The sequence below is a fragment of the Amblyomma maculatum genome, chromosome 10 (genome assembly GCF_055883805.1).
Source record: "Amblyomma maculatum isolate TAMU_Amacu chromosome 10, ASM5588380v1, whole genome shotgun sequence".
Classification (NCBI taxonomy): domain Eukaryota; kingdom Metazoa; phylum Arthropoda; class Arachnida; order Ixodida; family Ixodidae; genus Amblyomma; species Amblyomma maculatum.
Window position 1 is genome coordinate 84,761,924 of NC_139353.1, and position 26,116 is coordinate 84,788,039.

General features: G+C 44.1%; 1 protein-coding gene across 2 annotated transcripts in view; it reads left to right on the forward strand.

Annotated features, from left to right (window-relative positions):
• The first annotated feature begins 5,565 nt into the window (after positions 1-5,565).
• Positions 5,566-26,116, forward strand: part of LOC146176926 (uncharacterized) — a 40,787-nt gene continuing 20,236 nt past the window's right edge. Inside the window, exons 1-3 of one of the 2 annotated variants that reach the window (XM_084583040.1) lie at positions 5,566-5,759; positions 12,171-12,313; positions 12,378-12,445. In XM_084583040.1, coding sequence (XP_084439166.1) covers positions 5,661-5,759; positions 12,171-12,313; positions 12,378-12,445 — 310 coding nt within the window. In that variant the 5' untranslated portion in view covers positions 5,566-5,660. The remainder of the gene's footprint in view (positions 5,760-12,170; positions 12,314-12,377; positions 12,446-26,116) is intronic. The other variant, XM_084583039.1, reaches the window with a different exon arrangement.

The window sequence follows — 26,116 nt, forward strand, 5'->3', positions numbered from 1 at the left end:
CTTCTCCAGTGAATCACATTTTATCAGAAGTCTCTGCCGTGACCTGTCAATCTTGGGTGGCCCTACAGAGCAGAGCTCACGACTTCGTGTTTCGCAAGCTCCTCCGCCACGACAAGGCAGCGATCCATGGAAGGGCTTTAACCTCTACCCCTTCACAATCGCTCACAACTGCTGCGGACAACTTTTACATTTTTTGCCTGTAAATAAATATCTAATTCCCTTATTGACGTAAGCATTTTCTCGGCAACAACATTACACCACCTGCTGTGGCATTACTTCAATGCTGCGGACACGATTTTGCTGACCCTTCCTGTGGAATCGGCCCGCAGACATGGACCGCGGACACGGCCTACGCACACCGCCTCCGGATGCAGTTTGCAGACAGAAAGCTGTGAACATAGCGAAGTAATGCTTTCGCTTTAATACCTCAAGTAACTGGCTTTCTAGTCACAGGACATCTAGGGCGAGGAGAGGATAACCAATGGTCTGTAAGGGTAACCAACTGGATTTGAAAGGGAGGACAGCGCAGCAGGTAGCGGCAGGTAATTAGGTTCGTGGATGAGGCAAAATGTTCGCAACGGTCAGGTAGACGCAGCTTGCACACGACCTGGTTAATTTGGAGAAAACGGGAGAGGCATTTGCTCTGTTGTGGATATAGGTTTGGTTTGGTTGGTGGGGTTTAATGTCCCAAAGCAACTTAGGCTACGAGAGACGCCGTAGTGGACGACTGCGGAAATTCGACCACCTGGGGTTCTTTAACGTGCACTGACATCGCACAGCACACGGGCGCCTTGCTTTTCGCCTGCATCGAAAAACTGCCGCCGAGGCCGGGATTCGATCCCGCGTCCTTGGGAAGAGTAGTCGAGCGCCGTAACCACTGCACCACCCCGGCGGGGTGTTGTGAATATAGTCCGGCTGAAGATGACGATGATGATGCTCACTGACCATGATTTTACACTATATACTTCATTGGTCGTCAGCACCTCACTAAGCTCAGTGATGCACAATTTATTTCATTTAGTTAATCGAACCACACTGCTAGAGTAGCCTCGCTGAGAGATTTTTAGTGACGAACATATGCAGGTAAATATTTCGGGCCATCACTTCCGGAGCCAGAGGTTCTTGTTAGTGGTTGTGCAGCGGTCCCTGGAGAATCAAGCTTAGGGTGAATTGCTATTCTGATATAGGAGGCCATGTGATCTACTACACTACTATGGTAAAAATCCTGTTTATAAGAGGGCTAGATTTCTGGCTATAACAAACGGTTTTTTGAAAATTTCCAAAAGGGTAAATTGCGCAGCACAAAAATTTGAACCATGGTCATCTCAAATGCGAAGGGTATTACCTCTACGCCGCCACCATTGCGGGATTCATTCTGTTGGGAAATATGGCCAATTTGATTACGCTTCAGAATGCGTTCATTCATGTCTCGCTACCACTCAGATTTTTTAGAGACCACCAACTTATGCTGATTCTGTTCAGGGCAAGGCTATAGCACTTTTTAGACTTTGAGGGGCACAGAAGACTTTTGAGTCTATCGCTGTGACTGAGCTGATTGTGTGAAATTTCATACTCGTTGGCGATTTTACTATCCTATGGGAAATTGGGAATTGTCAAACGCCCTGGGAATGAGGGTTAAGTCTGGGTCTGTTGGTACATAGTCTTAGAGAATAATAACCAGCCAAGGGACGAGGACAAAGAAAGACGATGTACACACGTATGTACATCGTCTTTCTTCGTCCTCGTCCCTTGGCTGATTATTATTCTCTAAGCCCTGGGAATATTTCTTGCCCACTTTATTTTGGTATGTGCCTAGCAGTCTAGGCGGTGGATATTGGATAGCGAATTTGTATCACTGCTTGTGCTTCCACGGTCCGTGATTGAAACAAGGCATCGGATTGTGACCGGGATTAATACTTCAAGTGAACACACTTTTGTTCTCATTCATTTGTGCATATTTCTTATTTGTGCTGGATGTGTCGTTCTCGTGCTGCTGTGAACTGGGTGGATGACACTACTTGTCTGCTGCGCTCAGTGAACCATGCCTCAATTTAGGATTATCGTCTGGCGTGTGGCTCGGAGCCCGCGTAGTGTGACCCTGGTTTTTCTCACAGCAGGCTATACGGCTACCTCTGTAGATACCTCGGCGTACAAGCGGTAGGTTAGGCCGGGTGCTTGAAATATTTCTTGGTAAAGATGTGTAAGAAGCCTAGGTTTGGGTAGTTTGTCTGTCTGGGCTCATCGACACGCAAGTTAGTTTCCCGATAGTGTGGTAATTTTGACTGTGTTAGCCATCGGTAGGTTTTCTGCACTAAGGTACATAAGTGGTAATGCAGTTTGCGCACGAGACCCGCCTTCATTTCAATGAATGGCACTAGGGCACCTTCCGTGTAACCTGACCTAATGTAGACGATGATGTTGATCAGAAGCTACTCTCTTGTTGTGTGATACTTTATTCCATCCACGACTTCTGTAAAGTAATTCTTTGTATTGAATCCGTACGCACGGACTCTCTTCTGGGTTCGAAATCGCTCCCCTTCGATTGTTCTATAGCGATTGCTCTACTTATTTCAGCACAAAAGCGAGGACCGCTTGGGTAGGCTAACAAACCCAGAAAAACTGAAACTGGAACAGCCCACCCAGCTACATGTGTTTCTGTGAATAATGTGCAATGCGTCTTCATGGCGTCACGATGCACCGCTCATATGTATCCACTATGTTAGCTTACTGGTTTGCAAATCGCATCGGAATTAAATACACGTAATTAATTAAGAATGAATAAAACTTTGCGATAAATTATTTTGTTAGCTAGCTGATTTTGAGTATAATTGCACTAAGTTAATTGCATGTGTAAATTCATTACGTTTATGTGTAATTGTCAAGGAAATTTTCCTCTATTCTATGAAACCAAGTCACATACTTTTTCTCAGCTTATATCGAGAGTAATCGGATTTCGCTATTTTAAATAAAATTTTTTGGCCGTTATTCAGTTAACGGTGATTAAAAGTAGAAGTTTATGCTACACCATAAAGTCATACATCGTTGAAAACTCACCCCCGGCAAGAATTAAGAAATATATATATATGCAGTCGCAAATCTAACGCTTGATTTTGGGGATAACTATGGGAAGCCTCTTTTATGTTTTTTGTGCGAGCTTGGCATATCCAAGTCACATTCATGGCAGGTTTTTATGTAGTGAGGTACTGCTATCACAATAAAGTTTATTGGGTTTAACATGGATTATATCTTTCAAGAGCACTGTTTGAATTACCTGTTGCAGGCCATGTGGACTGTAACATGACAATTCAAATCATTGTGCAGCCTGGCACAAGGAAGATCTTTGCTCAGCTTTCACGATTGTGCGACCATCGAATAACGTACTGGGCAATAGTTGACAATTCCATGGTGTCATATGACCGAATTTTCTTTCACGGCACCTATCGGAGCAGACAAAACGCACCAGTCTTAAGAAGCCTCGGATATTATAGAGCTTGCTACCATATCTCTATACATGCAATACCAGCAGAAGGAGCCAGAGAACGCTGAGCTCTGCAGCGTAAGCGATTGGAGGTCCCCTCTTCTAGGTTATGTTCATCTGTAATACGATGAGTTTTGAACAAATTGGTTTCCGTGATTTAAAGATTTAACAACTCAAACTTGTTTATAATTTTCGGTTCTTAGACGGAAGATAATACTGATACACTGAATGCGCCTGAAGGAACTATGGCTTCATTTCATATTTTATTATTCCTACGCATATTTCGAATTACCCGACCCCCCAAATATAGGTGAAACACTTGTTGACCTGGCTTTCCTGCAATGCACATTCACAAAATGTTGTTTATCGCAACGATTAAACATCGAATAAAGGTGTATTTTGTGTGTTTCATAATGTTGAAGCCGCGATCAAGGTCTTTCTCACCTTACCTCACCTAAAAAAGGCATTATATTGCCGCGAACTAAAGTATTTGTTCTTTTTCGACACACGCTGGCATGCGGCCTTCTTACTATTGTGATTCTAGCGGGTGGATCGATTCTTTATTCTGTGTTTTTTCATGCTCGTTGTCACGAGATGACGCTTTATCATTTTCTTTGTCGCCCAAGATGCGTCTCGATATATCTCGAAGATTCCAGCCACTCGCATGTGTTTCTACCATGTTCCAGGTCATCCTAGCCACTGTTTACGGCTTTATCTAGATCTTTCCTCACCGCCTTTAAATTCTGCACTGACAGGTGAAACAGGCATTCTTTGTTCGACGACCGCCGAGCATGATTGTTGCTACCGCCGTTGGTGAATTGGTTAGTTCTTTTGCGGGCGCAAGTCAGCCCAATAAAGAGTTTCTTACGTGCACACCCAGACTATTCATTTTTGTTATCGATCTTCTCACCAGCACGTGACTATATAAGACTCGAATGCGGGAAAGGCAACTGAACGAGTTTAGAAATTGTGGCTGTTTTACACTCGACATTTCACGCCATTTACCCCTGAAAAACGTCCAGAACCGGGCTTACCAATGCTGTTGACAGTTTGGCTTTTCGATTGTTTCTTTAAAATGGGAAATTAAAAGTTTCTTGCTCTTATTAGTTTATAACGTATTCCTCAGTCTCTCTGTGCAACAAAAGCTGCTTCGCTAAAATCTCACCTGCACTGGTCGAAAAGACATACTGTATCTTTTGTAGTTTTTAAAACACAATAAAACTTGTAACTTGCCGTTTATATCACCCTCTGTGAAAATTCAACAGAAGTCGACCAAAACGGGCTGATAACGAACGAATGTATTGAGAAAAAATGCCGCGAGCTATGAGGAAAATATTAAAAATCTTGGTTGCTGTTATGTGACCTATCGTCATGGGATCATAAAGTCAATCCGGTTCAATTTTAATTTATATGTTAAGTGAGCTGGGGCGTTTTCCATGTGCTACGGGCAGCATTTCGTTATCGCAGTTTCAGAGAGGAGCTTCTGATTACGAGCTTATTTTCCCAGTGAGACGTTTTCTCATTGAGTCGGCTCACTTATACAGTAAAAAACGTACTGAAATTTGCTTTCGCAACAATCTAGTACCGTTTTCGTTTCGTTACGGCTTATTAGATAACGCAAGCACTGTCTTTGAAGGTACAACAAGATACCATTGGCCTGAAGAGAATTTCCAATAAACACCCCCTTATAGCTCCTCTTAAGAGATAAAATAATAAAAGAACTAATGTCACTTGTCTTTTAAAGCTGGGCATTCTTTCGAAGTCAAAGGCACATAATACTAAGGTTACTATTGCTGTGCTAATGCTAATAACTCAGAACGGGGAAAAGGACGTCGTTCTGTGGAGCTCATGTTTCGGACAGTCACAGGTGGTTTAGAGCCTAGTCGTGCCAAATAAAGAAAACAAAATGTCTGATGATCTAGCAGATATTTCTGTTATTTTCGACATATAAAATATCAGCAACACTCTGATGGCTGATAATTAAATGTCGTCTTCAAGAACTTTGATCGCTCACAAATATTTCTTAAAAACATGAAGGAAAACGTCCTCTCGAACATGCGCATTCCTAGTCAAAAAACTAATTGTACCTTCGAGGTTCGCGGTCTCTCATAAATACCGTCATGGTGTACGAGGAACATAGCGTCAGCAGTATTGAGATCCGAAGCAAGAGCGTGGATACGAAATGTGTGCATGGATAGCGATCGTACTGTTTTTTACTGCCAAAACGTCAGCATTTAGCTACACAGAATTACGTCATGGACTCAACACAAGTATAAAAGAGGTAACTGTTTTTACACGCTTCTCTGTGGATTTCTGAGAGCGCCAAACCGCGAGCCTACCAGTCTAAAATTGCTCCATGTATGCTCGCTCATACCAAAAGAAAATTATCCCCTCTTTCGAGCACCAGGCGACACCTAGCATTTACTTTCGCACACAAAGGTGTTCATCGATAAGAGTGATTAACAATGTTCTTCTGTTCTCGGGACGGCAAGACGCTTTTCTTGCTCGGATACAGCGCAGAGTCCCAGCGAAATCAGGTGATGATACCCTGACAAAAGCGAGAGAGGAAGTCTAAGATCCTAGTCGACGAATGAGCGTCAGGGATTTCTTTTTGTTCTTCTTTTTGGTTTGATAGTTTTCTCTGGAGCCTTTGTTGTAATGAAATATACAGTGGGTATGGGGCAGTGGCGCCTTCTTAACGCCTTGGCTAGCTGATAGGTCCTTGAAATCGGTAATACGCCGCCTAGTAAATAAGTAATTTTATACTTCAAAGTGTGTCAAGGCTAAGACTCGGCGTGAAACGGCACCAGCCCGTTTTTGCACTAACACTGTCAGCTGGATATAAAAAAGCCACACAAGAGTGACACGTATATCTGAATACGCCGAGATCATAAGAGTGTCAATTTGAATAATGGCCTCTCTGATATCATTGTTTAATGTAATTTATAGCAGCGGAAGGTACGAGCAAGCTGAAGCAGACCTCTGTTGAGTATGGGGCATGGGGAGGAGGGTGTTAAAGTAGTTGTCATTATCTCACGTATCACCCTCTGCATTATAAAATTCCACTGCCATTACCAGAGGAACAGGGTCTAGAATGTTTTGTAGATTAGAGCTCTTGAGCACAGGCTTGCCTGTATAGTATCGTACTCGAGGTGAGCAACAACCCTTTTTTGGGCAGACCACGAAACGAAGCAGCTCTTAGCAGCACTGATTTTCTGAACGATTGTTTGTATAACACAAACTTGTCCCATACTTCATTGAACATTGTCCGAAAGGATTCGAAATCGACTCAAACTCAGAAAGGTCAAGCGACCTGCACCTATACCTGCAGCGTCGGATATGATCTTTCACGATAAAAGCATGTCACCGGGAGCGCTCTACCAGTTTAATTATACAGTATATTTAGATCTCCATACCATGGATGCAGGCGATGGCTGTGTTCGTTTCCCCCCATGCAAACGTGTCTCATGCTTCTCATGCCCTTCACTTTTAAAGAGTTCTGGTGCTGCTTTCAAAACGGTGCGAATGAAGCTTATTGCCACTGAAATGAACACAACCTGACAAAGTTTCAGTTGCCTGCATCACACTGTAGACATTTCGGGTGATTAGCCTATGTACGCGTGGTACTGGTCACATTCTTAAAATAATTTTTTCGATGAGCATACGCCTACCTCCTCCTTACTTCGACGGTCCTTGTCATCGTTGCCACTGCAGTTTGCTTTTTGAAGAATTGATATATCTGGCCTCTGGGAAACGCAGCGCTGCTTACTCTTCATGCCTACCCGAGCGGCAGTATGAAATACCTCGAAACATTCTATTCCTGAAACAAACTACTGTGTAATAGGAATGACGCATGTCAGAGTTGTTACAGCGCTCGTGCACTGAGCCGGTCGCAGGGATAATTAGGTTGCGGCGCCGGTGCTTCTATTCAAGCAAAACACAAAGCGCCTGTGTACTGTGCTATATAAAATTTCGAAGTGGCGAATAGACCCTAGAGGAACTGCGACTTTTTTCTTGGGTTTATTTGGGATAATAAAACCCTACATCAAGCCAAAAGCTTCGCAAGCATCTTGACTGCCCGAAACAAGTCCAAATTATAACTATAACGAAACACTTATTGTAGGACACTACATTTATAGTTGAGACAGTTTCATTGTAGTTGCGCCGTCTTTTACGCTGCTTTATCAATTATCGCATCGAACAGATCTCTTACGCATTCAAATTTTATTGACGATGTAGTAGGCAACAAATGTGATACATCCACTAAGAACCACGCGGTACAGCGGTGGAAATAGCGGCAAGCATTTTCGGTGATAGTTGTACAAGATATTCCAGCTGCTCTCGGCAGCATTCGGTTTAAATCTGGCCACAGACCACCAAAATTAGGATACCAAAAGAAAATAAAACTATGTAGAATAATGTGATACTGTCACACGAGACTGCGTATATTGGAGATAAATCACAGCATCTTGTACAGGTAACACTCAGAGGCAAATATTTCGGTTATTATCTAGGTTCTTCTGCAAAGAAACTTCACGACATGCGGGCGGCCTCGCGAAAAATTGAAAGATTGCAATTGCAATGACATCGTCGTCTAAAGAAACTTCATCTAGATGCTTCAAATAGGAGGACGAACATAAAGAATAAAAATGTCAACAAGAAAGGCGATAATGTACTGGTTTGATAGCGCACAAAAGACGTCGCGTCACCCCATAAATAAGAAAACATTAAACAATACGTAGTGAAATAACAAATATTGTGGTTCGAACCTTTTCACTGCGCGACTTTAAAAGCACGGCATTTGCCCTTTACAAATCGTTTGATTTTTAAATATTCTATTGCTTACACTTATAATGTGCAAAATTTACATAAACGTTCACACATATTTTAAGAAACGCCTTGAAACGAGTTTAAAAAGAGTATTGGATGGGATGTGTGACGGGAGAACATAAAGCGGGAAATTCTGTCGCCTATAAACAGGTGTTATACCACAGTCGCTGACAGATATGTAAAAGTAATTGCGTCTCACAGGTTTCATTAAAGAAACCCAACCAAAAATTTCAATAGCTCTAAGAAAGCTACGAAGATAAATCCAGCTGAAGTAATTATTCTGCAAAAACATAATTTTTTGTTATTATCAACAAGAGACTTGTTGTAGCGTTTTCGAATGTTCACGGAGTAATTGCAACAAATGTCTGTGCATATCTACTTAAAATAGATAAGCTTAAAATAGATAATTTTCATACAGCTTAAATTGTAACTCTGCGCACTTTATTGTTTGCCAGTTGCTGCCACGCACGCGGATTCACCTGGTACAGATCCGCACCATCTAGGCTCCTGAATAGTTCCAAACTAGTCTTTTAGGTGAACGACATCATCTACATTAGGCTTATCCAGGCTGAAATAAGTAAGAGCATCCACAAAAGACAGTAGTTCCAGCTCACTATCTAACCCACAAAAACATCGAATGAAAAAACTGTGCAGTATGCATCAGTTCTATACAAAGCGCAAACAAAAGCAGGAATAATGGGCATCCTCAATTTGCACACCAAGTAATCGAGAGGTGTTAAACTGTGTTGAGCCTCTTCAGTAGTAAGGCTATAGACATAGATAACTTACATTATAGAGCAAATATGATTTATAACCCAATAAAACCACATTACCCACATATATTTTATCTGATTCTTGTGTCGGGGACTTTTACTAATGCAAAAGAATTTGCGAAATTATCTAAAATATTTAAAAGCAGTAAACGTAACTCGCCCAATAATTAACGGCCTATAATCGGCGCTACCAAGTTTTAAAAGGCATTAAAAAGATCAGTTTCCCTCCCATGTCCAAATTTCTTTCTGTTCAAAAACTGAAGCAAAATCAAATAGTCAAATTTTGATCAGAGCATGGCTTTTGATCCCTTAATAAAAATATTATACTCACTAAAATAAATGCACTTCTTGGAACCAGTGAAATTTATCTAACGCTAATAAGGTCATACTTAAGGGAAAGGCAACAACAGTACGTATATTTAAGCTTGCAGGTGTCGCCATCCCTGCCTATTTCCGACGGTGCTCCACAAAACCGCGCACTAAGTCTTCTACTATTCAATTGATACAAGAACATTATAGTATATATATGCCGATGATTGCACCGTGCTTATCTTTGGTTCTAATCCTCCACATATAACAATCAATTGTAATAAGATGCTTGAGAAGTTGTCGCCTTGGTCGAAGCTTCATCAAATTAGGATCAATCCACCTAAACTTATAGCAATGATGTTTACATCTGAAAATAAGCTGATTTCAAGCAGTGAACCTATTCACTTTGAAGGTCGTGTAACTGACTTTGTGAAACATTACAAACTACTAGGAGCTCATTCCTCTTCAATCAATCAATGAATCAATCAATATTTATTTCAGTTTGTACATGCAAACTGGGGATGGTGAGAAAAAAGCAGTGAATTATACACCGCTTGACGGGCCTCATCACCCTACAAGTCAGCAGTAGGCACAAAGCAAAAACAACCACTGGTTAAGAAAATGAATACAAGTGCATATTAAGTTGTGGCGTACACGTGAATAACCTTTGCAAGAAACTGTCTTCGGTTGCAGATATGGCAATTCATGGTCGCAAGTTGCTTCCAAATTGCTATGTAAAGCTACACATTTCAATATTTACTTACAACTTAATATCCTGTCCTTTGGTCTAGTGCTCAGCTAGAAAATCTTAACCTAAGCACGCTTACAGTTATTAGGAAAATATTAGCCTTGCCTTGCAGGTATTGCACCCATGGCATCTTTCAAGAAAATATTTCCCTTCATTTACGTTGTCCACATAGACAATTTATTCGAATTTCACTTACTACAGAGAGCCTGCTACAATTACTACTATAGCATTCTAGACTTCCATAGAATGAATCTTTTTCAAGTCTAAAATTAAAACACAAAAGAAAGGCATGTTGTCACTCACGCAGTATCCAATTTTCTAAAACATCAGGCCCTGATTCATAACCTTAATGTTGGGAATAACGAATATTATTACACCAATGACTAAAGCCTCATGTAGTTACACTCTTTGCACAATAGGTGATCAGTACAACTCTATATCCTTTATTGTAATTTCATTTGCTTTGGCTCTAACGAAAAGCGGCTCCCATGGCAGGAATCCGATCCCACGTCCTCTGTTTAGTAGTTCAGCGCCCTAACCATAGAGTGACCACAGCAGCGCGCTCAGCTGATGAGAGGGTGGGCATTAACGGAATACTTGCAGTTACTGTCTTCAGTGCTGGCCTTCCCTGCGCAAATAGCTCTGCAGCCATGTTCGACGTAGACACACAGGAATTCTGTCGTCGGTTTTTTTATGACAGCATACCTTTCACATATGGTAACTGAGTGAGACAGCGTGCTACGTAGATCACGTTTATTGAAGAGGGCTTCATAAGTGGCCTTCTCATCCTCAACACAACACGCACGGCTCTGGGTGCGCCAGTTGCTCATAGCGCATGGTGCGAAAGAAAGACATGAGGCCAGAAGACTTCCATCAGATCAAGCTCAAGCTCGCGTATACCAGGAATAAGATTTTAAACTCGTGATATGCGGTCAAAAAGAACTGAGCTAACTGAGCGTGATAATTACTTGAAGCGTGCTTGGTTGTGGTGGTACTACAAATGCTTGTTCTTCTCAGTAGCGGTGAAATAAAGCTGCAGCGAAAGGACGAATAAAGTTTCCGAAGGCAGCGAGAATAATTTATAACACGACGACATCAACACTTCATTCGTGTGTCGTCTTCCATTTGTCTTTGTATATCAAGTAGCGCAGTATTCCACAGGACGACATCAGTCGCGCGTTGCAGCAATCTCGGCGCTACTTGCGCTAAAAAGCAAGAACGCCCCATCTAGGCACACCTCAGCATGAACTAACAGATAACAAAAATAATCGCGGTATTATTCATAATTACCTTCTCGTTAAGAACAATGTGTTGCGGAAGTGAATATTGGCTCTTAGCAGCAATTATGGAAGTCGTTTACGGAAGTTTAAGTCGTTGTTCCTCTTAAACGCGTCACTTCAATGCTCTCAAGAACATGGAGACGATAGAGTAAAGTGAAATTTCATTGTGAAGGTGCATTTAGCGTAAGTAATAGGGCTTAGGATCCAAAATATGAAAGCATAATTTATCTGCTTGCGTGTAACCGCGGGGGTGCTGTTGCGCTGTCATTAATGCTCCAGTTGTTCGTAGCGGCGACGTAATTACATAAACAGGGATGTCAATGTGTTAGATTTTCATGCATGCCACGAATATATTTTTGCGCATATATTTATTAAACAAAACTTATTATTGCAAACAAGTCATTTTACAAGCAGGAGGTACGCTTTATTTCAAAGAATATTTAAATGATAAATAAATATATTTGTGATCGCATCCCAGCAACTGAAATATTCAAGTGTATCTTCTGTTGTCATCATTGCCTGGTAGCCATAAACCATAAACTTCCATTTTGATGAAATGTTTTCCCGCACTTCATTCAACGGTTAGATATATGACATGGGTGGAGTTTTGTGTTTGCGTAACACATTTGTTCACTCAGTAATCGTGGAGAAAGCTAAGTACGGCTTCAAGTCAAGAAGTGCCTATGCAAGATCCAAATTAGTTCTGTGTTCCGACAAATGTGTTTCAATGCATTGTTCTATTGATATCGCAGTTTTACAACACAACAGAACCGATATGGACATATGATACAATGGTCGACTCGAGAACCAACATTTCTTGCCTTGTGGATGTGACCACCAACACAACCCGGAGTTATCTTTATTTTGAACGCTTGTGGTACTCAAATGAAAAAAGGTATGTGCACTTTAATTCTGAGTACACCCATCTTTGGATATTCGTAATCCTTTCATGATTTCAGATCGAAGTTTCAACTCAGAAGACTATTAGACAAAGGACAAATGGATAAAACATTAGTTTATGATGCAGGTAAGATATAAGTGTTTCGGTTATCTTTTTTTATTTAAGAAAATATTTTTGCCAACAAACGTGGTGGCAGGGTCATATTAGAGAACCTGCCTCACTCATCAATGCGTAGATTGAAGGAAATATGTTAGCAGCTTTTTCGGTTCCACACAGCACACCATTCGCTTTTAACTTGTTTCTTCTGCCAGCATCATGCTCAAATTATCTAAATTTGTCCTTTTTCCTTTTTACTTTTGTTTCTTGTGTTCTATCAACTTATTCGTTTCAAATTATATCTTGAAATGGTTTATTTCCTGTTGGTAAATCTACATTTTGATGTCCTCTTGGGTTTTTACATCTATTACATCTAGTAACATGTGACAATAAGGGCACACTGGCAATGGATCTAGTTATGAAAACCTATCCGCAGCTCTTAAATCTTACAGTGCAGATAATTAGGGAAACGTGTCTTCTCATTTAATGTAATGCATTTTCAGTACTCTTAAATTTACGTGATATGCACCTGGGCTAGGATACAGCCAAGGAAGTTAAAAGTTCTGCCAGTTGAAACCTAGGTACCCCAAGGATCAGTATTGCGTCCTGTACCTTTTCGGATTTATAATGTTGACATTGTTCATGGTTTTAGTGATAACTGCCAGTTATATGCTGAAGGCTATGTATTGTATTCTGTTACTAATTCGCATGAAAATTATGTTAAGTTGACCTCAATCGGCTTCTGAAGTGGTGTGATATCTGACAGATGTGTGTAAATTATGCAAAAACTGTTGTTTTAGCTGTGACAAATAAGAAGTGTCCACTGAATTTTGACTATTCAGTTTATGGTAACCAACAATTCCGATGTTTCGTGTATAAATACATAGGTCTCCACACAAGTCACGAATCGCTTTGGGGCCATCATATTATACGAATTGTTAATAAATCGATGACAAACATGCATTACTTGAAGCAATGTCCCCGTAACTCGTCATAGAATGTTAAGCTGCTAGCGTGCAAATCTCTCCTCTTGCCTCTTCTTGAATACGGCAATATAATATCGGATCCGTTTACTTTACTTAATATTAATAATGCGGAAAGAGTACAAAATAAAGCAGTCAGGTATATTTTCAATCAATATGGCAAAACATCGGTTACGGAATTCAGATATAGAGCTGGTTTGGTTGCATTATCAATCAGAAATAAAATGGCACACTTGCATTTCCTGTTTAAAGTTTTGAAATGGATATTATTTTCCAATACTAATGAATATGTAAAATTTTCTTCTGGTTATACTACGATACTCAGGAATCATTTCACTTTGCTTTCTTTTCAAACAGAAGATAATGTTTTAAATATTCATTCTTTCTTCGTAGGGTTGTATAGTGAAACGACCTTGATGGTGCGTAGGTTGAGGTGCAAGACATGCAGAAATTTCAGGCATATATTGAGCTTAGTGTCTGAAGTTTGGTCACTGTCGTTTAGAGACATATTTTTTGGTCTTGTAATTCCATTCATGTGTCTACTGTTCGATGTATTTTACCCTTTTCGACCACCTTATTTTATTATCGTTTTTGCTATATTGATGTTCACTGTTGTCATTCCCAGCCTACCACGGCTCCTATCTTGGGGCTAGCAGTATTGCAAATATATAAATCCAAAATAAATATGGATAAAAAAAGGGGAACACAAGTGTTTATAAATCAATAAAATAACTCTACTGATATTTTAATATATCGCTCGTAGAGCGGCAACAATTGCCATAAGAATACGGGATTTGCCCCAATTTACGCACAAACGGGAGCGCATCATAAGGACCGAAAGATACCAAGATACCAAGATGTTACATGGTATCAGAAGCCTCTAACACGGAATATCGGTGTTAGAGGCTTCTGATACCATTTAACATTTTGGTATCTTGGTATCTTTTGGTCCTTATGGTGCGCTCGCGTCTGTGCGTAAATTGGGGCGAATCCCGTATTCTTATGGCAATTGTTGCCGCTCTACGAGCGATATATTAAAATATTATTAGAGTTATTCTATTGATTTATAAACACTTGTGTTCCCCTTTTTTATCCCTATTTATTTATTGATTTATTTAATTGCAATACTGCTAGCCCGAAGGTAGGAGCCCTGGTAGGGTGGGAATGACAACAGTGAACATCAATATAGCAAAAACGATAATTCCTCTGTCCGTGATGAGCACTCAGGAGCGCGGTGTCGCAGGAGAATTCGCTCGACGAGAAGCTTAAAACCTTCCGCTGCTATACCATTCGGCAGGGCTTTCGCTTCGATGTAACGGGTCATGTAAGCGTTTGCCAAGATGATCCATTTGTTCCCGCTGATGAAGTTGGGAAGGGGCCGAGGAGGTCTATCTCATCTTGTTGAAAGGACTTAACGGGGAGCAATATTGGGTTGAGTAGACTAGCTGATCTGATTGGAAGCTAAGACGCTCCAGTACAGATTCGTCTGACCCCGCCGGGGTGGCGCAGTGGTTACGGCGCTCGACTGCCGTTCCCAAGGACGCAGGATCGAATCTCGGCCACTGCGGCCGCTTTTCGATGGAGGCAAAAAGTAAGGCGCCCGTGCGCTGTGCGATGTCAGTGCACGTTAAGGAACCCCAGGTGGTCGAAATTTCCGGAGTCCTCCACTACGGCCTCTCTCATAACCTGAGTCGGTTTGGGACGTTAAACTCCACAAAACAAACAAACAAGGTTCGTCTGAAAGGGGACAGTTGCCGAAGGTAGAGAAAAGCAGGGTGGAACTTGTCAAGCCACCAGAGACACTGTAGTTCCAAGAAGACGTAAGCAAGGACTGGACGGTTATCAAGCAACGGTTTGGGCTACATCTGCCTGCGAAAAATGCCAGTCACCATCAGAGTCAACAAACATCGCCCTGCTGCTTGATGAAACTGAAAAAATCCATAAGTGCATACAATGATTTCTCCTTCCAGTGAGACATGAATGAACGTGACTACGCTAAGATAGCCAAATTTTCTGACGCCTGCTCCGTGCCAGGTATCGATGTAGATGAGCGTTGCGCATTTTGGAGGTGAATGCAAGGTCGGAGTGAGGTTTTTAAAGATTTTACACGAGATTTAAAGACAGTCCAATTTTGGACTCCTAGACGAATCATTGAGTAAAGAGCAGATCATTTTGCACACGCACGATATCAGATAACTGCCAGATAACGCTGCTGCTGAAAGCAGATAAACTATGCAAGAAAGAGAAAGGAGAAGCAGTAAGAGAGCTTTTTCTGCGAGAAAAAAATTACATTCAATGCATCATGAGGACGAAGGCAATTATTTAAATGGAATGAAAAAAATGCGTTACAAATGAGCAAGCTGCGGAAGAATACATGTTACACGAATATGCCTAGCGTTCAGAAACACATATTAGGCGTTCGGAGCAAGAAAGAGCTTTGCCACATGCTACATAACAAAATCTCACGTTGGCAGTATTTTTGGAAGTGCAGTTGATTTTGAGATATAAGCTGCCAACATCATGACCAGCCAGCCAGATTGGGCCAAGAAAGCGAAGGTCATATAAGTGATGCTTAACATGGAATTTAATGCCGGGTTATGCGCTGATCACCTATCACTGTATACACACGAATGTTTATGCAAGGCCAGCCTTAAAGCTTAGCAGAGCAGTGTGCATCCCTAGATTGAAAGCAAATTCAAGCATATGGAAAACTTACAGGGAGAGAGAGGGCTAAATTACCGCATTTTCTATAATTTGTTCTTGGCAAAGAGGAAATGAAATCCTTGCACCATAGACATGCGAGCCGTAAGGCTTCTATCTCCAAAAATGCGAAGAGTAAGGAGGTGCATTTCAGAAAAGGTGTGCACAAAAGCTGCAACACTTTTTTCTTGTACAGCCTGTGTCCTGCACTGCTACCGCTCGATCATATGTCCTGAAAGAGCAGTTTTGAGAGAAGCTGGACCCAATGAGGGAGGGAGATTATAATCACCAGACTGACTGAGCTCAGAGGCTAGCTCAGCAATCTTGTTATTCAACAAAAAAGGGCGACAGTTGTGTTTTCATTGACCCAAGAAAAGTACACGATGGCCCTAAAAGAAGAGCGAAAAGGCCTAGGTGTGACGAAACAATAAAGAGTGCGCTTGAGTTCGTGTTCAGCCGCTTAGGCATATATGTAAGACTTTATCAAATATGGCTGTCAAAGAAAATTTAAGAAACAGCACATTTTCCTCAACCTTTTACCGTGTCGATCACGAAATGCCTCAAAAACATTTTAAACTGTCCCAGAGAATATATCTGTGAATTCGGTAAGAACGGAAGTGCATCTCAACGACATACGTTTGCGAGGCGTCTCCTTACCAGAGTACACGGACAACTGAAATCGCTGCTTAAGTTTTCAAAGGAGAAGGTGACATTCCACGATGAAACATGTACCTGTGGTGTCACCCGGTAGACATTCTTTGGGATGCGTTTTGAGCAGAAACAATTCAGCTAATTCTTCACTAGGCCAGTGCATAATAGAAGATTCCAGAACCAAGAATCAATTTTTCCGTGAAAAACATCTGCGGCGGTAAAATATTGTTACGTGGAAGATTTACAGTCCCAAAGCTGTCCACACAACTAACGTTGATGAGGGCACCGATTTCACAACACTCAGCGTCGTCGTCTTCTCGGAGTCTGTTGCGCTTCTTCATCCTCATCACAAACAGCGAATACAGCTAAGTAACACTACCCCCCCGCGGAAAAGCACAGTTCCGGTGCGGTCTATGTTAGCGAAATAGAACGTTGATGATAGGGCTTCAGACGGGACACATGCACTATTTCGGAGGTTGGAGCTGTGGACGTGGACTTCGGAACCACAGATTCAACTTCGTAGGTGACGTCGGTCACGGGGCGCAAAACACGGTAAGGGCCAGTGTAACGGGGCAAAAGTTTTTCACACAAGCCCACTCGACGGCACGGGAGCCACAGCAAAACGAAAGATCCAGGAGTGTAGTGGACATCACGGTGGCGGCTGTCGTACCGGATCTTTTGAGAGTCTTGGGATGCAGAGAGCCTGGCATGAGCTAACCGGCGGGCATCATGAGCACGGGTGACGGCATCACTGGTGTAAGTACTGGTGGCGTCTGCCGCGGGTAGAGAGGTGTCGAAGGGTAGTAACGGGTGTCGGCCAAATAATAAATAAAATGGGGAGTATCCAGCGGTAGAATGGACAGATGAATTGTAGGCGAATGTGACAAAGGGGAGATGAACGTCCCAATCTCGATGGTCGTCAGACACATACATGGCCAGCATGTCTGTGAGGGTACGGTTTAGACGTTCCGTGAGGCCGTTGGTCTGGGGGTGATATGCGGTGGTGAATTTGTGGCGGACGGAGCACGAACGGAGAATTTCGTCAACCACTCGCGACAGGAAACAGCGGCCACGGTCAGTTAGTAGTTCGCGAGGAGCACCATGATGAAGAATTACGTTTTCTAGAAGGAAGTCAGCGACGTCTGTGGCGCAGCTGGTCGGGATGGCTCGGGTAATAGCGTACCGAGTAGCGTAATCGGTGGCGACGGCGATCCATTTGTTCCCCGAGGTGGAAACTGGAAATGGGCCAAGGAGGTCAACGCCTATACGGGAAAATGGGTCAGTTGGTATGGGTATTGGCTGCATATGACCTGAAGGCAAAATTGTGGGCTTCTTCCGACGCTGACACAGTTCACACGCGGCAATGTACTGCTGGACAGAGCGGTAGAGCCCCGGCCAGTAGAAACGTCGGCGCAGGCTGTCGTATGTGCGAGAGACACCCAAGTGGCCAGCCGTGGGAGCATCATGGAACTGTTCAAGGAGGGTGGAACGCAGGTGTTGTGGAACGACGAGCAAAAGGTCTGTGCCATCTGGTCGCATATTACGTCGGTATAGGGTGTTCTCGTGGAGCACAAATAAGGCGAGAGATGGGTCAGGGCGGTCGGAGGTAAGACGGAGGATAATGGAATGCAGAGAAGGATCTAGGTGCTGTTCCTTGGCAATGTTGGCAAAGGCGGAGACAGATAAGACATATGCATCATCGTCAGAGTCTGTAGGACTAGGGGAGTCGACGGGATGACGTGACAAACAGTCGGCATCTTGGTGAAGCCGGCCGGACTTGTAGACGACGGAAAAGGTGTATTCTTGTAATCGTAGCGCCCAGCGCCCCAAACGGCCAGTAGGATCTTTGAGAGAGGAAAGCCAGCACAAGGCATGATGGTCTGTTATCACAGTAAAATGGCGGCCAAACAAATAAGGGCGGATTTTCGTAATAGCCCAGACAAGCGCCAGGCACTCTCGCTCTGTAATAGAATAATTTTGTTCGGGCGTTGACAGGAGGCGGCTGGCATACGCAATCACCCTTGTACGGCCGTGTTGTTGCTGAGCGAGAATAGCTCCTATTCCATGGCCACTTGCGTCGGTACGGAGTTCAGTATTGGCGAAAGGGTTGAAGTGGGCCAAGACTGGTGGAGTAGTAAGAGCAGCAATAAGCTTTGAGAAAGCTGCAACTTGTTCAGGCCCCCAATAGAATGAAACGTCTTTCTTGAGGAGTTGGGTGAGCGGACGAGCAAGGACTGCGAAGTTCGGGACGAATCGTCGGAAATAGGAACATAGGCCAATAAAGCTTCGGACATCGCTGGATGAACGCGGAGTGGGAAAATCTGTGACGGCACGTATCTTGTCAGGGTCAGGCTGAACACCGGAAGCATTAACCAAGTGACCAAGCACTTTGATTTCCCGATGGCCGAAACTGCATTTCTTTGAGTTGAGTTGAAGGCCGGCGCGGCGGAATAGCTCGAGAATGGTAGAAAGGCGAGAGAGGTGGCTGTCAAAAGTGGACGAGAAAACAATGACGTCGTCTAAGTAACAAAGACAAGTCGTCCACTTGAAGCCGCGCAGCAATGAGTCCATCATCCGTTCGAAAGTTGCAGGGGCGTTACATAGGCCAAAAGGCATGACTTTAAATTGATAGAGGCCGTCAGGGGTGATGAACGCTGTCTTTTCACGGTCTCTCTCGTCGACAGAAATCTGCCAGTAGCCGGAACGAAGGTCGATGGATGAAAAGTAGCTGGCTCCGTGCAAACTATCAAGCGCGTCGTCGATGCGCGGAAGAGGATATACATCTTTTTTGGTTATCTTATTCAAATGACGGTAGTCAACGCAGAATCTCCAACTGTTATCCTTCTTCTTGACCAGCACGACAGGGGATGCCCAGGGGCTACTGGAAGGCTCGATTATGTCGTTCGTTAACATCTTTTCGACCTCCGTTCGAATGACGTGTCGCTCGGCAAGCGAAACACGATAGGGCCGCCTGTGGATAGGACTGGCGTCCCCGGTGTCAATGCGGTGGGTTACAACTGTCGTTTGACCCAATGGGCGGGTGCCGAAGTCAAAAAGGTCACTGTAGGTAAACAAAAGCTTGTGTAAATCAGCGGCGAATTCAGGTTGCAGATCAGCTGATATCATGCTGTCAAGCGGATCAGGGCGCGATGTGGACGACGAGGGGGTGTTGGCAGGGACGGCAGTTGTATGATCTGTAGACAGAGCTGAAATGGCACAATCGGTCATCGGGGAGAGCGAAGCTAATGAAATTCCCTCGGGCAGAACTTGAGTTGAAAAGCTGAAGTTGAGGACTGGGAGAGTGGTGCGGTTCTGGGAGATGTGCACAATTAGATGAGGAAGGGTGACGTGCCGCTGCAGCATGACATCAGTAATGGGACAAGCGAGATAGTCGCCATCTGGGACGGGTGGGAATGGCGACATAGGGATGTAAACGGCAGTTTCTGGAGGAAGGCGGCTAAACTGTGCTGATCGAAGTCGGGGTGAGCAGGAGGGGTCTTCAGAGCAGAGCGGGAGGTCCAAGCGAAGTAGGCCACTAGAGCAGTCGATAAGGGCAGAGTGGGCTGTTAAGACATCAATGCCAAGGATAACGTCGTGGGGGCATTCATGTAGAACGGTGAACAACACTGGGGCATGACGGTCAGCAATTGTAACTCGCGCCGTACACATGCCAACCACGGCAGCAGGGCTGCCATTGGCGACGCGAACTGTGGACGAGACGGCTGGCGTAAGGACTTTCTTGAGGCGACGACGAAATGAGGAGCTTAGAACGGACAGTTGGGCGCTTGTATCAATTAGAGCAGAAACGGGAAGTCCATCCACAAGGATGTCGATACGGTTATTTTGTAGGGCAGGGGTCAACAGAGGCTTTTCAGTCCGGGTCATAAATGCAGCGTCACCTCCGGGAGCTGCATTGGCTAGTTTTCCGGTAAGTGGCCAGAGTAGGACGTTGGCGAACTGCGGCGAGGATGAGGAGAACGCGAACGTCGTGCTTGCGGGGATGGTGAACGGTTGGCAGGACGGACAGTGGAACCGGGGTCAGCAAGGGTCTGGTCGGGGCGAGGTGGGGAATAGCGAGGGGCAGAGTCTCCGCGGCGGTCAACGTAGGTGTACTGACGAGATGGCGTGTACCAGCGACTACGGCAGTGGTGGGAAATGTGGCCAATGCGAGAACAAGTAAAACAGATGGGGCGATTGTCATGGGTACGCCATTCATTTGGGTTGCGGTAACGATATTGGGGCGAGAAACCGGCGTTGGTTGAGGTGGCAGCAATTACTGGAGGGGCAGGTCCTGAATCCGTGGTGTCGGTGGTGCTGGTAGAAGGGAGGCCCATATTCGCAACCTCTTGGCGAACAACAGCCTTAATAAGTGATATGGTAGCCAGGGTGTTGTTGGGTGTATGCGACAGCGAGGCCGCGGGAGTCATTGCCTCAAGCTCTTGGCGGACAATGCGTGTCAAAGTGCTGTCGTTCGCAGGCGGTCGAGGAGTCGGGATATCGATACAGGAGGAGCTAGCAGCCGTGTTCGGCAGCCGGTCGAAACGGTGATATATGCGCCTCTGTTTCGCCTGCTCGAAACGTCGGCACACCTGCAGCACAGAGTCCACGGTGGAGCAATCCCTGCACAACAGGAGGTTGAAGGCATCGTCGGCAATGCCTTTTACTATATGGCCGACTTTATCCTCCTCAGGCATGCCTTGGTCGACTTTGCGGCATAGAGACAGGACGTCTTGGATGTAAGTGAGATATGACTCCGTAGACGTTTGGGCCCGAGAGGCGAGCGCTTTTTTGGCGGCAATGTGGCGGCCAATAGGCTTTCCGAATAGGTCGTGCAGCTTTTGTTTGTAAATATCCCAAGATGTTAGCTCGTCTTCGTGGGTTTCAAACCACACCCGCGCGGTCCCAGCCAAGTAAAATATTACATTCGCGAGCATGAGTGTGGCATCCCACCTGTTGTGCTTGCTCACGCGCTCGTATAGGGCTAGCCAGTCGTCCACGTCGACGTCGTCGGTCCCGCAGAAGGTTCCGGGGTCACGGGGGTGGGCCATTACAACAGCAGGGGCGGCGGCTGTAGAGGTAGAGGCGTCGGTAGTCATCGTGGTGGTTCCGATGTGGCGGCCGCTGCGGAGATCCAGCTTGTGACAGGGGATCGAATAGATTAACCTCCACCAAGAGATGTTACGTGGAAGATTTACAGTCCCAAAGCTGTCCGCACAACTAACGTTGATGAGGGCACCGATTTCACAACACTCAGCGTCGTCGTCTTCTCGGAGTCTGTTGCGCTTCTTCATCCTCATCATAAACAGCGAATACAGCTAAGTAACAATATTTTGGGCAGTTGATTGGAACATTGAAGATGTAATAAAGCTTTTGAAGAGCAATATCAAGAAACATTCCACATTTAAGGAAATGCAAAATGGCGAGGTCTTGTATCGAGCATGTTTCCCAGCTTGAGCGGACAATGGCAGCTAACTGTGTTTGATCCTACGATGTAGACACATGTCTTGTGTGTTCCTTGTGCAGTGGATTATGGGGCGCACTTTCATACCAGCGCGAGACAACGTGGCAAACCGTTGCATAACGGACCGTCTGTTTCTGAAGCGGAACCAATGTTTTCTATATAGAGAATAAAAAACACTCACCATAAACATGGTTTTAATCGTTTATAACAATGCCAGCGGAAGAAATGGGATGATCGACGCAAGCTTCGAACATTAATTGATTTTGGTAGGAACACCATCAGTGATGTGTCATATAGTTTGCACCAATTTATTCAGAGACGGCTGAGATGTAATTTCAACCTGTACTTTGCTACAGGAAAATGGCTCCTACTTGCCGCCATTGTGCCTCTAGCTTCAAGCAATGGAGGAAAAGATTCCTTCAGTAGGGATAATATACAGGCGCACGCCGGAAATACGGTATTTTAATTGATCACTGGCGTAGCATGGCAATAGGTTGCTGCTAAATTGTGCAGCAATGCTTACCATCCTAACGCTACTGCACAACTTGCCAATGAATTAACCCGTAAAAATTATTCGAAACCCTTTTGATGGGAACTTCCTAACTTTAGAGATGCGTTGCTTAAATGATACAAAGTCCTCATTTGGAAGAACCTGAAGCGAAATATTATGAAAATAATTCAGCAATGTCATCTGGCAAATAACTGTAAAACTAGGGCACGCCAAATTTACTTCTGCCTACTTGTGAACATTGAAATGGAGGCGCTCGGTCAGCACTGCGCTACTCGAAAACAGAGCACACTGTCTCCAAATGAGCCTTTTATGATGTGCCAAGTTTCTGGCCACCATTGGTACAGAATAGGAAATGATGCTTTTAATTAAGCCGAAAAGCATAGTGTTGTGTATGTGAGGTGTCACCGAAACTCACAGACGATAAACTTCTTCATAGTACCTTGGGCGGAATCGTCGTTAATGCTTCTCGTGAAATCATCAGTCGTCGTTGCGTACCAACGGAAGCGATTCACGACAGATGGCACCAGGTTTTGAGCAGAACATTCGCCCCCCTTTTAACGCACATGGGATTTTAAGCATGTAATCAATGCCGGTTACCGCGGTAAACTTAGCTAGCCGAAAATATGCGCAAGTAGTAAAGAGCGAGCTTATGAAAACTGTCGAAGAAAACAAGGCTTTCTGACTACCTGTTTTAGCTACGTAGGCCTCCCCTTTCAAGTATTTACGGATGCCATCAAGGATCATTCAGGGCCACAAAATACAGCCTACGCTGCTCGTGTATGACTTTGGACCAGCCGACGAAATCATATAACCAACGCCAGCATTTAAACTGTGCACAACAAATGTCATCTACTAAAAGGAGCTATGCACATCTAAAGCGTTACGTGGACAACGAAAGCACAGACATTTAAACCATCAACATACCCCGTTGCTTACAATGCGATCAAGTAAGAGGGACAACCTTCAGTGAAAGTGAAGACAGCTACCGTCGTCAGGGAAAGCCTTTCGATAGATGTTCACTCATGACGACAATGGGGAACTGGAGTGCTCGAGAAGAATAAATTCCGAGTCGATGATTCAGCCGTAGCTAACAGCCGACACAGTCATCATAACGAACAGTGCACCACTAAAAAGACTGTCAAAGAGGCGACTGAGGCAAAAAACCCGCCATATTGTGTTGCAAGCTACCGCAAATAGAACATTCCCGGTGTGCACTTGAGTCTGCTCATGTGTAGTTGCGGGAAAACATGGCTAGTTTTCTTACCCTGCTTGGTGTCTCGACAGCTCGCTAGCGAAACTCGGCTGCGCTTGTAGAGTGGGCCTATGTGCATTATGTGTTCTCCCAGGTTAAAGGAAGGAGCGGCGCAGATGTAACTTTAAAACGATATTTTCACTGCACAGCGCGACACCGCATTTCTGGAGGAGAAATTTTGAAGACCAGCGGATTCGTTTCAGAATCTGCGTTATGTCCAAATATATTTTTTAGTTTGCTGTTACTGTAAAAATGGAGGATATTTGTTTTCGCTTCTCGCCAGTGCGATAATCGTGGTCAGCGTAAGCGGTGTTGTTCCGTTAATCTCTAGAGAATAGAGTCTATAGCAACAACAGCAGAATTCGTGCTATTGCTTACGGCCCACGCATTTGTCTTCGATCAATGCAGTCGATATAAAAATCAAATCATTGTAAAGTAACTTGTAAGACTCATTAAACACCACATGCGTTCACACTGCGTTATTGCCACACATTATATCGGTGTTTGTGGTCTCCATCTGCTTTATGTTGTCGGGCCAACACGGAAAAGCTATTTTTTGAAACAAAAGAGACAAAAGTGACCACTCTGATAAGCGGACCATTCACCCAATCAATAAGGAAAGTATAACGTTTTGCACCGATGCAAGACGCCGAACCAATATGGCTTTTTGCGAGTACCCTAAGTAACAACATGGTGAAATTGGAAGCATGGATAAAGGCAAAGGGGCACCGGTTTTCAGTAGCCTTGAAACACTCCAGTGTGCGTTCGATGATGCGTTCGAGAATGATGTAGATCGGGAAAATCAAACAAGAAAATTACGGAAGAATGAAACATTTATTTATGTTTCGATGTGCACAGTTTATTTAGGCGCACCACCATCGTGCGGCAGATAAGTGTCTTTGCGGTTGATGTCCAATACAACGAAGCGGCTGCGGCGGCGATGCACATCACGGGCTTTCGACCAGCAGCTGAAATCTCAAAACACTCACTCGCCGCTATCTCTCACACTGGGTACTTGGAATATGCCTTTTTACTTTCATGAGCATGGGAAAGAAGCACAGAACAAATTGCTTGCGTGGGTGTGTTGGTGCACATTGAAAGCGCGGGAGAACATGCTGGCACTTATATTCAGTGTCATGATTTGAGCAGGTGATACTGCGAGATCAGCTGTGCTTCGCAACTGCTTGTGGTCACTCTAGTTTTGTCACAGACTTTCTCCCCCTGCGTTCAAAACCGACCTCTCATGTTCCTTGCCCTATACAGTCAAAAGAGTGCAAAAACATTCTGGTGATCAGTCAAAAATAAAACGCTTGGCTGGCTTGCAGCGCAAGCTTTATGCCAACTGGATATCTAAAGAAAGTTTCGCCTCCACAAGATCCGTGCTGGCTTCTTCGTCACATATTCAGGAGTCAAATTCACTTGAACTTACGCACCATTTACTGAAAGCGTTCAATAGCACCGCACAAGTCTTATTTTTAAATATGACCAGTGGCAGCTCACATTTACAGCAATTTCATAGCTTTCTAAATAGCTGTGCACCTTGTAACCTACCAGATCTCAGTTCAGCGAGAAAAAATCGGCGGAAAACAAATATATGAATTCACGCAAACATGGTAGGCCAACTAATGTTTAGGTATATTCATGTCGGGTACTAACAATCCCTTGATACATTTAGGAATCAGATTGCATTCGTATACCTTCTTATATGCCAAAAGCTAATGCCTATAATAACCGCAAATCACAATGCAACACGTTTGACTGGGCGGGACTATATGCGGCAGCTAATCCATGCAACCGCTGTAAGCGAAGTCCGGTATCCTGCGATGTATTCCAATTACAGTGCTTAAAACGTGATCTTGGAAGAGCACTCATCAACTAATTGTACAGACTACTAAAAGAAACCTGCAATAAAGGAGCGGTCTTTTTTTTTTGCGCACGCCGAACTCTTACATGATCGGGGCCGCCAAATGCCATGTATCTGTAGCACTGAGCGAGGGCATATAGGTTCTCGCAAAGCAGAATTGATCTAATTTGTTTTGCTCTCTATCACAAGCGGCCCCTTTCGAAATCCGATACTTCGCGGGACAATATCGTGACGTGGAAAGCACGGCATTTTATGGCTGACATGTAACATAAAGTACAC